General features: G+C 38.5%; 1 protein-coding gene across 1 annotated transcript; it reads right to left on the reverse strand.

Moving 5' to 3' along the window:
• Positions 1-3,900: 3,900 nt before the first annotated feature.
• On the reverse strand, positions 3,901-12,429 carry LOC113538188 (zinc finger protein 883). The gene is made up of 4 exons (XM_053232189.1): positions 12,040-12,429; positions 9,128-9,386; positions 8,841-9,023; positions 3,901-7,567 (listed from the first exon to the last, which is right to left on the reverse strand). Exons 1-4 carry the CDS (start codon positions 12,079-12,081, stop codon positions 6,396-6,398), a joined length of 1,656 nt encoding a protein of 551 aa, XP_053088164.1. The 5' UTR covers positions 12,082-12,429; the 3' UTR covers positions 3,901-6,395.
• Positions 12,430-12,533: the final 104 nt, after the last annotated feature.

The following is a 12,533-nucleotide window of genomic DNA, read 5'->3' on the forward strand; positions in this document are numbered from 1 at the left end:
CATTAGAAGTTTGCCAAAAGGCATGCTGGAGACTCCACAAATATGTGGAAAAAGGTTCTCTGGTATAATAATAACCATAAGTGGAAAGTGTTTTAACAGATGACATTTTAATATGAAAAGTAACTTTTATAACTTATTCAAAACTTTCAGAAGATGATATTCATTCATTTTGCCTGAAAACATCATTCAGTCTCCTTAAGTTTGCTGATCATATACATGACTAATGCTACTGTATGTAACCAATATTTTCCATTAACTTGAATTTGGCTTGCTGTTTAGACAATTTATTTTAGCTACTAGAATTGATGCTAGTCTTACCTGGCATCAGCTAAGAAAACATACTAACTTATTCCAGCATATTGAAAAATTTTACTGAGGTAGCACCAGGGACACTCCTCCTCATGTTCAACACTGAAGTCCGGTGGCTTATCCATATTCAGGCACACACAGATGGCTGTAGTGATAACGTGAACTACATTGTGTAGCGTGAGAAGGTCACTGCAGATTACCAATTGGTACGATTCTTGATAGTTTTTGTCTACATTGATGAACTTGACTGGATGCTAAACTGAGCCCACTGAATTGATATTGCCTGGATAATAAAAGAAGAGTCCACTGAGATTTGTAATTATTAAAATCTAAATTAAAATGTACAGAAATACACAGTTTTTTACTTGGACATGTAATTAAGAGTACAAATAATAAAGCATAGTAATGAATTACAATTATTCAAGTATTTAAAAAAAAAAAAGTCACTTTTTGGACTTGGCACAAAATGCTACATTTGGTGGAAATTCAGCTCTGCTCATTACCCCGAGGACACCATCCCCATAGTGAAGCATGGTGGTGGTAGCATCATATTGAGCCTTACTCTTGGCCTCTCGGTAGTTTAATGCCCTCCTTACCCAGTCACTTACGCAGTAACTTTTGTTGGACAGCCTCCTCTAAGCTGAGCTGTCATTGTGGCTTATTCTATGTATTTTAATAATAGATTTAATGGTGCTTTGCAGGATGTTCAAAGTTTGGGATATTTTTTATAACCAAACCCTGTGATACTTTTCCAGAAGTTTGTCCCAAACGTCTTCTTTGGTCTTCATGAAGCTGTTTGTTTACTTATATTCTTTAACTCCGGGGCATTCCAGGAACAGGTGTATTTGTATATTGAGATCATGTTACACAGGTGCACTCAGTTCAAATAATTATGTGACTTATCATATCAACTGGTTGCATGATACCTGATTTAGGGGTGTCACATAATTGTCATTAGGGTAAATACTTATGTAAATACCTCATAAATTCAGGGACAGGCATTAAAATGGTTTAGATCCTACCTGTCTGATCAATACAATTTTGTGGATTTAAATGGAGAACTATTCAGTGTAATGCCAGTGAAATATGGGGTTCCACAAGGATCAGTTTTAGGACCTCTGCTGTTCTCAATTTACATGCTTCCCTTGGGTAACATCAATAGAAGACATCATTAGATTAGTTTCCATTGTTATGCTGACGATACCCAGTTATACATCTCATCAAAACCAGATGAAATAAATAAATTGTCTAGATTAACTGAGTGTGTTAAAGATATAAAAGATTGGATGACTGATAATTTTCTATTACTAAATCCTGATAAGACAGAAATATTACTTATTGGTCCAAAAACCAGTACATAAAAGCTCTTACAATTCAACTTGCATTTAGAAGGATGTTCTATTACTACTAGCTCGACAGTGAAAGACCTGGGCGTAATATTAGACAGCAGCTTGTCTTTTGAAAATCATATTTCCAATATTACTAAAACAGCCTTCTTCCACCTTAGAAACATTGCCATGCTTGGGAACATTTTATCTGTATCTGATGCAGAAAGCTAGTTCATGCATTCATGACCTCCAGACTGGACTATTGTAATGCATTGCTAGGTGGTTGTCCTGCATCTTCAATAAACAAGCTACAGTTAGTCCAGAATGCAGCCGCCAGAGTTCTTACTAGGTCAAGAAAAGATGATCACATAACCCCAATATTATCATCCCTGCACTGGCTACCTGTTAAGTTTAGAATTGATTATAAACTAGCACTACTTACGTACAAGGCTCTAAATGGTTTAGCTCCCACGTATCTAGCCAGTCTTCTAACACGTCACAATCCACCACGCTCCTTACGATCTCAAAACTCTGGACTTCTGGTAGTTCCCAGAATATCAAAGTCTACAAAAGGGGGTAGAGCATTTTCGTATTTAGCTTCTAAACTTTGGAATAGCCTTCCTGACAGTGTTCGGGGCTCAGTCACAGTCTCCCAGTTCAAACGTAGATTAAAGACATATATCTTTAGCCAGGCATACACTTAACACACACCATAACCTTGTACTTCAGTACATCGGATTAATTGCAAATTATGACTTAGGGCTTACTAATATTTGAACAGCAGCTACGCTTATTCCTTTTCCACTTGTTTCCCTTCTTCTGCCCATCCCCGAGGCACATAGAGATTGTGCCAGCTCCAGTAGACGAGGCCAACCCTATGAGGATCCTGAGGCATCCAGAGATGGACCTGCTCCAGCCGGTTTCTGCCTCGTGAGGATTTGGGTGTTTAAAGCAATGCTGCCAACCCTATGTGGACTTTGAGGACTTTGAGGAAGATAACAACCTACATGACTATAAATAAATACAGAAAGGACATTGTTCATATCACACTCTCCAGTGTCACCCAAATGAGGATGGGTTCCCTTTTGAGTCTGGTTCCTCTCAAGGTTTCTTCCTCATATCATCTAAGGGAGTTTTTCCTTGCCACAGTCGCCTCAGTCGCCTCAGGCTTGCTCACTAGGGATAATTTTGTCTAACATCTAGGACTGTTTGCATGTTTTTGTTTCTGTTTGCATGCTTTTTGTTCCTTATGTTCTGTAAAGCTGCTTTGAGAAAATGTTCATTGTTAAAAGCGCTATACAAATAAAATTGAATTGAATTGAATTGAATAAATACTTATGTAAATGCCTCATAAATGGATTCACTCTGTACTTTTCCATAATGAACAGGTGTATTTGTATATTGAGGTCATGTTACACAGGTGCACTCAGGACCATTTTAGATTTATCCCAATTAATTCCCACTTAGGCCACTTCATTTCCAGGTTGTAACACTACAAAATGTGAAAATATTCAAGGGGGTTAATATTTATGCTGTATATAGGTACACAACAATACATACATGTACACATCCACCAAGTAGTCTTTGCCAGCTCCAGTTGTATAATGCCTCATAAATGGCTTCACTCTGTACTTTTCCATAATGAACAGGTGTATTTGTATATTGAGGTCATGTGCACTCAGTTCAAATAATTATGTGACTTATCATGGCAACTGGTTGCAGGATACCTGATTTAAGGGGTTTCACATAATTGTCATTGGGGTAAATACTTATGCAATCACAACTTTGTTTTTTTATGTACAAATACATTTACTAACAATATAGATTTTCCCCCAGATTTCGATATAATGGACCATTTTGTGTAGATTTATCCCAATTAATTCCCACTTAAGTCCCCTTCATTTCCAGGTTGTAACACTACAAAATGTGAAAATATTCAAGGGGGTTAATACTTATGCTGTATATAGGTACACAATACATACATGCACACATCCACCAAGTAGTCTTTGCCAGCTCCAGTTGTATAATGCCTCATAAATGGCTTCTTTTTAACAGGCACACAATGAAATACTTGTTCAAAAATATTTTTATTAATATAATTTTTTTATAAATACAGCAAAATAAAATATACTACATTTCCTAAACATATAGTGGGGAATTTTATGCTACATATTTTATACAAATTGCCTAATTTGTCACTCTTTCTTTTTTTAAATATGGGAAATAAACCCTGATGACTGTGTTTCATGAGTGTGGGTTTCACTTTTATTGATATATACATCTTTTTGTTATAAATATATCATAATTGGTGTAAAACAACAAGTTATCTTGATAAAATTGCTGATAAATCTAGGTCACAACTGACTGGAAGCTGGCAGTGAACTCCTTTTAAGTCACTTCAGTTTGGTGACTAAGTGACCATGCGGTAACATTTTAATACAACTCATACATAAAGTGAAGTAAAGTGACATGTAGCATGGTGACCCGTGCTTGGAATTTGTGCTCTGCATTTAACCCATCCAAGTGCACACGCACAGCAGTGAACACACACACCTGGAGCAGTGGGCAGCCTTTTTTGCTGCGGCACCTGGGCAGTTGGGGGTTGGTGCCTTGCTCAAGGGTCTCACCTCAGTCGTGGTATTGAGGGTGGAGGAGAGCGTTGGTCATTCACTCCCCCCCACCTACAATCCCTGCCGTACCTGAAACTTGAACCCATGACCACAACTTGCTAACCATTAGGCCACGACTGCCCCTAAATACAGGCACATGAGTGTAATATTATGTGTTTTACCTTTTTACTAACTTTTGACATTTTAGCTGGGTAACTTGAATGAGGAGTAGCTCTGGTGATAACATCCGGTTTTCATGCTGATTTCAAAGCTTTTATGTCAAGAACACTCACTGTAATCCCTTGAGATAGAGGGAAAAGTTGGAGACAAATTCATGAACACTATATATTGGAATTACAATGATAAATGTGTGTGACCGTGTGGTTGAGCTGCCTGTTACAGGGGTAAGAAATATTTCAGTAATATCCGTATACTTGTATAGTGGGGATTCTGGGTTTTGGGACAGAAAATCAAGCTTATCATGCAGGTATTCCCTGTTTTTTTTAATGTATTATAGTTCTATTTTGTCAGGATTTGACTGTAAAAGCCTTTGACATCCATTAAGATACACTATATTGCCAAAAGTATGTGGACACCTGACCATCACACCCATATGTGCGTGCTGAACGTCCCATTCCAGATTTAGTCCCTCTTTGCTGTTATAATAACCTCCACTCTTTTGGAAATGCTTTTCACTAGATTTTGGAGAGTGGCTGTGGGGATTTGTAATCATTCAGCTACAAGAGCATTAATAAAGTCAGGCACTGATGTTGGGTGAGGAGGCCTGGCATGCAGTCGACTTTCCGATTCATCAAAAAGGTGTTCGGAGGGGTTGAGGTCGGGGCTCTGTGCAGGCCACTCGAGTTCTTCCACTCCAACCTTGGCAAGAGAAATTGTAATGCTACAGCATACACAGACATCCTATACAATTGTTTGCTTCCATTACACTTCCAAGGAAAAAACTGTTTTTATTCACATAATAATAATAATAATAATAATAATAATAATAATAAACTTTTATATTCTAGTTGTTAAACTGTTGGAGTAGGCTGCTTGGCAGGTGCAGAGAATCAACTAGTCTAAGGTCCTGAATGAATTTCCATTCTGATGAAGCTTTGGGATGGGTTGTTGCAAGGTGAATAATGACATGGCACAAAAGCTCCTTTCTTAACTAAAGCTGTATATATTTTATGCCTTCCTCTGCTTCTTTAATAGCATGTCCTGTAGTGCTTAATCTAAGAGAACTGCATTAAACCAGTTGTTTGTAATTATTTAAATCAATCCAAACAAAGACACAAAATAATATTATTGCATTTTTTACTGAATAAAAGAGATTTTTTTAGCAAAATGTAATATAACCTGAATACATAAATGAATAAACCTAATCTACTGGCTCATATTTTAAACTTAAAGATTTGGGGATTTATATTATTCAAATATAATATAGCTGAAAACACAGTCTTGACATGACAATTTGTTTGCATATACAGTTCTGTGCAAAAGTCACATCTAAAGTAAACAAAGATGCCTTCAACCAAAATTTACACTGTGGTGCGGTTTTCTAAAGAAATCACCTGGTTGGTTGTTTCAGGCTTCTTGGATATCTGTTCTTCTGTCTTTGGAGGTAAAATTCCTGAAAAGCCTCAGTGATGTTTTAACATATTACTTAATATGGTTCTTATTTAATAAAACCCATGATTTCTCTGTAACACCGACTTTTATGTGAAAATAATAATGGAACGCTTTTCCTGATATAATGACACACTAATACAGTATGCATGAATTCCACATGCAAGACTAAATTTATAGAAAAAAAGGTATGGTTCCTAAGACTTTTGCAGAGTACTGTATTTTGAATATGCCACATAGGTTTTAAGAGAAAATATTACTACTGAAAAGATTCTGATGCTAATTAGTTGTGTTACAGTATAACAGTTTGTCTTATTGTTTGAAATTTTGAATCATTGATTATACAAATCATTTTTGCCCATTCTCTTGGAGTGCTAAGTCTTAATCTTACTGTACCAGATAAAAACATGAAGCATGTGACTGGTGAGACCTTCATTAAGAGAACAGTTCAGCTCAAATTTGAAGGGAAAAGTGTTCATCCCAAGTTTAGTATTTAAGGTCGCCAAACTCTCTGAATGCTCTACTGAACTTGAAACACTGGTACGGCTTCTCTCCAGTGTTTTCCCAGATGCTCTTTGAGGCTGTGGGACTGAGTGAAGGACCATCCACACACTGAACACTGGTACGGCTTTTCGCCAGTATGAATTCTCTGGTGTAGCTTAAGGTAGGCTGGTGTTGCGAATCCTTTGCCACAGGTGGAGCAGCAGTAAGGCTTCTGTCCAGTGTGCAATAGCTTGTGCACTGCAAGATGTGATGACTGAGTGAAAGACTTGCCGCACTGAGCGCAGATGTAAGGCTTGACTCCGGTGTGCACCCTCTGGTGGGTTCGCAGATGTGTTGACTGTGAAAACTGTTTTCCACACAGGTCACAGTGGTAAGGCTTTTGTCCAGTGTGTAGCCTTTGGTGTACTATAAGAGCTGAAGAATGAGGAAATGCCTTATCACACTGAGAACACTTATATGGTTTTTCCCCAGTATGTATTCTCTTATGATGTTTAAGAGACGAAGACTGTATGAACTGTTTACCACATTCTGAGCACTGAAAACGCTTCTCTTGTGTATGTATTCTCTTGTGATGGTTTAAGGTTGATGAATGTACAAACTGTTTACCACACTCGAAACACTCATGGAGCTTCTCCTGGGTGTGTGTTCTCTTGTGAATCCTTAACGTGTTGGAACATCGGAACTGTTTACCACACTCAGAGCACTGATGAGGCTTCTCTTGACTGTGTACTTTCTTGTGTCTCCGAACACCTAATGAGCTTGAGAATTGTTTTCCACACTGTGTGCACATGTAGGGCTTTTCTCCAGTATGCACTCGATCATGCACTGTAAGGCTTGATGACCGAGTGAAAGTCTCGCCGCACTCAGGGCGGCTATGAGGTTTTAATCTTGTGTGCACTTTCTGGTGCCGCCGCAAATATGAGCCTTTTAAATACTTTTTTCCACACTGTGTGCAATGATAACGCTTCTCTCTTGCATGCATTTTCTGATGTCTTGTAAAGTCTGATGAACTACTGAAACTCTTATTGCACTGGCTGCACTGATAAGCCCTTTGTCCCGTACGAGGTGCAATACATTTGCCTGAGCGATGTAATTCAAAGGAACTCCTTACAAACTTATCTACTCTAAGGCTCTCTCCTCTGATAAGTTTTTCTTGATCTGGATCGCAAGATGACTTGATGGACGCACCTGCAATTTGATGAAAGAGAAAAAACAATTAAAATTCTACATACCCTCAGGACCCAAGCATAAATTAGCAAACAGACCCCATCATTTCTCTTTCAAATGTTTTAGCAGCAATGTACAGATTCCAAACATGCATTCACACATTCACAACTAATGCTAAATTGGCTGTTGTGAGCAACCTTTACTGTCAAAATGTCCTGCAATATAAAATTATATTTATATTTTTCCACCAAACAGCACAGCACAGCTCACCAATAAATCTGAACCCAGATCTATTTGTACCCTCGCTAAGTGCATTTCCATTACACTCCCTATGAAGTTAGATGAGTTTCTCTGGCAGCTATCAGGTGCCTAGTATTACACAACTAGTGAAATACTACTCTAGATTTTGAAATGAAACCAGGCGTCTCTTATTTTAAATTAAATTATGAATGATGTTGCCTCTTGTCTCCCTAACAGAGTAAACCACTGAATATTAGACACAGGTTTGTTTTAATGGCTGTAACAAATATTTCTAATTGTTCCCTCTCTTTTTGTGCCCCTTGTGGAATGGAGCCGTCATGCTACAATACATTAAAGAACACTTTTGACTAGGCCACAATGATAGATGGTTGAAGTGTAAAGCTGGGGTCACACTAATCTTTCCCCACTTATCAGTTATTCATAACAAGCTCTATTTAGTGAATCAAACAGGAGAAACTGTCCCAAATGTTGGTCCTAAAAACAGAATTCTTTCCATGAAACTCATAATAACCCCATGGCTGGGTATCTGGGGATACCCGGGGTAAAACTCTTTACCAGTTAATGGCCTGTTACTATTATCCATGCATTCATAGTGATGTACATTGCTGGTGTGCATCTTGACATGAATGTCAGCTGGTGAATCGGCTGGCTATCCCAGATGTACCATTGTAATCTCTTCCTCTTATCAAGATCCTCCTCAAAACAACTCACATGAATGTTGTCGGCCCATTAGACTGGATTAAAAAACAAAGCGTAAAAGGTGTGATTGCATGAGTATTCACTCCCATTACTCTGAAACCCCTAATTAGCACAACCAGCTCCCATCAGAAGTCATATAAATAGCTGGATGGAGTCTAACTGTGTGTAAAATAATTGATGAACCATGATCGGTTAGGATGCCTTTTGCAACCAGTTGTCATCAAAAGTCACATAATCACTCGAATGGACTGCAACTACAAGGGTCATGTGATCAATATAAATACACACGTTCCTGGAAGGCCTAGAGTTTAGTTTACAGCCACTATATACTCACTGGACGAAATGAAATTGCTGGGGTTGTATTTATGATAATAAGCCCCTTCTTCTGGCTGTCTCTCAGCTGTTGCTTTTCTGCTTTGTATTTTTCCACAATCCACTGCTGATCTCACTGAATTCATCTTTAACTGAGCCTGAAGTGCTTGCTTGTCTCCATCAAACATGTGGGATTCACCTGAAACTTAAAAACACAAAGAAAGCATCTTCAAAAGAAGAAAGCAAAACTGTCAGATTAGTCACACAAGGTTATAATGTCACTGTGATCATCCTTCTAATCATAATTACCTCCAGTATGAAGATTTCCTTCTGATATTATTTTTGCACTCAGACCCGGTATCTTCCTGAAGTCCACCAGTCTCACTGTACACCTCTTTAACAGAGTCCGCTCTGTGTGCTGATCTTCGCCATTACAGCACAAACACTGCGTGGGATACGTGTCAGGATCCGGGTTAAGACTGGGCACATCCTCCACGTCCTGCAGTTTTTGCATTTGTGGCATTAATTCTGTCTCTTGGCAGAAACGGTGCAAGAATTTGAACTGTTCCTTCAATACAAAGAAAAAAAATGCACTTAAATAAGTTTGAGACAATGTTTAAACGATTTTATTTTCAGAGTCAAGGCAAATCACAGTTGCGATAAGAATGTGCCTTGTGAATTGCTTTTTAGGGAAAAGGTGCAGAGCTTAGCAGCTTGCTTTCAGATGGGGCGGAGCCTATTTCCAAACAGAAAACCACAGAAGCCTTAAAGGTGAGTTAGGTAAGATTTGTGGGGGGAAAGAAGGTCTCTAAAGGTTAAATGGGTGAAGCTGAATAAAATTTGAATTTTTTTTTTTACTCATTGAGACTGTCCCTCCACCCACGCACACCAAGCTCCGCCCCCAAGATTTATGGTGGTTCAACTAGAGTTACCATTACCGAGGACTGTCATGACATTACTTTCAAGCGCACTTGAACATTCAACTGTTTGAAAGCCAAGTTAAAACTCAATCAACGTGCAACTTCGCCTCATAATGATTTATGAGGATGTGATGGGACATTGGGGGCGTGTCTATAAAATGATTGACAACTGGGCAATCCAAATACAATCATATCTTCCAGACAAGAAGTCAGGCTTCCAAAGTGTTTTTTTTTTTTTTTTTTAGCTGTGTAATACACTTGTTCTGAGACAATGGCTTACCCTATTATTTTTTAGCATTTCTGCAAAATTCTCCACATTATTACTAGTACTGTAATATACTAGTAAGAAATGAAAAATAATCACTACTGCACCTCTAAGTGAAGAAACAAGTGATATACATTGCATGGCAATATTGTACATTATAGTTTGCATTAGTATCTTTGACATTATATGGGTGTTATAGGTTTAGAAATACTTTTAACATTACAAACTACACCTGTAATTAGTTTGAGAAGCTCTTGCTGGCACTGCCTACTCAAGAGTGACAGAAGCTTGGTTGAATCAGTGGTGACAGTCTCAGGCCCCATGATAATCCCTCTGAATTGTCTCTGTGAAGTCCCTTTTTTGCCCTCATTTGGGGTTCTGTCATAATCAAAACCTTTCGTATTTCAGATAAACACTACATTTCTCACATTTCCTGCTGCCTTACGGTGATATATGGCATAACCCAATACCAAATCCCCAATTCCCAATAAAATTCCCATTTTTTGTCCCCAGTTGTTTGTCTTCAAGAAACAAATGAAGTGTTGACCAGTGAACACTTTTCGCACTGCCATTCCCCAATTAAAAGGGGAGACTCTAGAGGTATGTGCTGGACTATTTTCAGTCCCACTGCTGCTTGCTCGTAATGACACTTTCACCAAACTCATCTTCACCTGCCAACACTCTTGACCAATCTGACCCATTCCTGCTGAAAGTTTGACCAATCCCACCCGGTTCTGCACATATGCAGTGGCAGAGCCAGGAATTAATTTCAGGGGGAAATACTTAAAAATAATGTCCGCATACAATTAATCTTATAATTAACCTGTACAATTAAATATCAGTGTGAATTCTGAATTTGGCATTGTAATATTTAAGGCATGATCTACCCTCAACCAATCTTGCCATATTAATAACATTAATAGGCATAAGAAAGAAAAGTAGGGGGTAAATGATATTTTAGGCTGGCTGTCACCTCAATATCCTTATGCTCAAGTCAGAATGTTGATAGCTCATGAGCAGCTCTCTCACTCACTTTCAATAGCTTTATCCTGGTCATGTTCACTTTGCATCCGCAGCCTATCCCAGTAACAACAAGCCAGTCCATCACAGGACACCACGCAAACAACACATTCACACTCTCAATCACACCTACGGGCAATTTAGCCTCGCCAGTCCGCCTACCTGCATGTTACTGAACAGCAGAAGGAAACCGGTGAACCCGGAAAAAACCCACACGAACACAGGGAGAACATGCAAAACCCGAGCTCAGGATCGAACCCAGGACGCTGGAGCTGTGACGTGGCAATCGGGGAAATGTGCAAGCTCGATATAACCATTGTGGCTGGTTGTTAATAAAATGTGATTAAATAATTAAATAAAAAGACGAGTTCATTGGATGTCTGGGGTAGTTAAACATGGAGGAAACTTATGGAATGGCTATGCTGACTTGAAGGTCATTATAGCACATGGAGAGGCAGAAATCACTTGTTTCATATATACATGTTTCATAGATATTCAGAGATACTATAAAAATGCCTGAAAAAAATGGTATACCTTAATGATGCATTATATCTGCATAAATTTAAATGATTGATAGACTTCAGGTGCAGAAAGTTTCTCTATCCTTATCCATATATATATATATATATATATATATATATATATATATATATATATATATATATATATATAGATAGATAGATAGATAGATAGAGTGGAGTGCACTGTGTGTAGTGTGATTTGTGACATGTCTGTCTGTTTCAGATCTCTGAGCATCCTTAATACTGCTAAATGTCAAGAACACGGCTCAAAGCAATGCAATGAAACACTACCCTTCTTTCTCTTCCCTCTCGTACCCACGTTACATTAGATGCTGCAGGAGTAAACAAGCATGCTGGTTATTTTCTATGACACAACACAGACCAAACTAGCAAATACAGCAAAACTGCTGCACACATGCGTTTGGACTAGGTGTAGCTTCCTGGGTGTAGTAAAAAAAATATATACAGTATATATATATATATAAAAAATCCGACCTCTTTTATGAAGTCTTCCTCCGTCTCTCGTCTAGCTGTCATCTTGAAACCGGATTAGAAAAAAGATTTTAACTGCACGCTTGTTCTCCACGTCTGATAAATAAATTAGATAAATAAATAAAAATACACAGCCGCGTGCGCGCGCTCTTTGCGTCATGACGTATTGGAGTCCGTCTGCACACTGCCACGAGCACGCGCCTCCCCGGTGACGTCACGTGCACGCGCTGCAAAATGCAGCTAAGCGGGCGGTTATTGTTTTGGTAACTTTGGGATTTCTATATCAACAAATTTAAGGTGCTCTTAAAGTAAAAATTGTCTTCTTTAGTATTATGGACTCCAATATAATATCATATCTAGAAAAAAAGCTTTGCTCTACAGCATTGCTTTGCATGTACCTAAGACTTTTGCCCAGTACTGTGTGTGTGTGTGTGTGTGTGTGTGTGTGTGTGTATATATATATATATCAGGGGCAAGGGGGGGCAGCGTCTCCTCAT

Source organism: Pangasianodon hypophthalmus, chromosome 2, assembly GCF_027358585.1.
Source record: "Pangasianodon hypophthalmus isolate fPanHyp1 chromosome 2, fPanHyp1.pri, whole genome shotgun sequence".
NCBI lineage: Eukaryota > Metazoa > Chordata > Actinopteri > Siluriformes > Pangasiidae > Pangasianodon > Pangasianodon hypophthalmus.

Bases quoted from the DNA above. Each gene is read 5' to 3' on its own strand.
- LOC113538188 (XM_053232189.1), bottom strand. From the start codon at position 12,081: ATGACAGCTAGACGAGAGACGGAGGAAGACTTCATAAAAGAG. The intron at 9,387-12,039 runs GTCGGATTTTTT...TTTGTATTGAAG, and splicing joins AGGAAGACTTCATAAAAGAG to GAACAGTTCAAATTCTTGCA. The intron at 9,024-9,127 runs GTAATTATGATT...TGTGTTTTTAAG, and splicing joins AGGAAATCTTCATACTGGAG to TTTCAGGTGAATCCCACATG.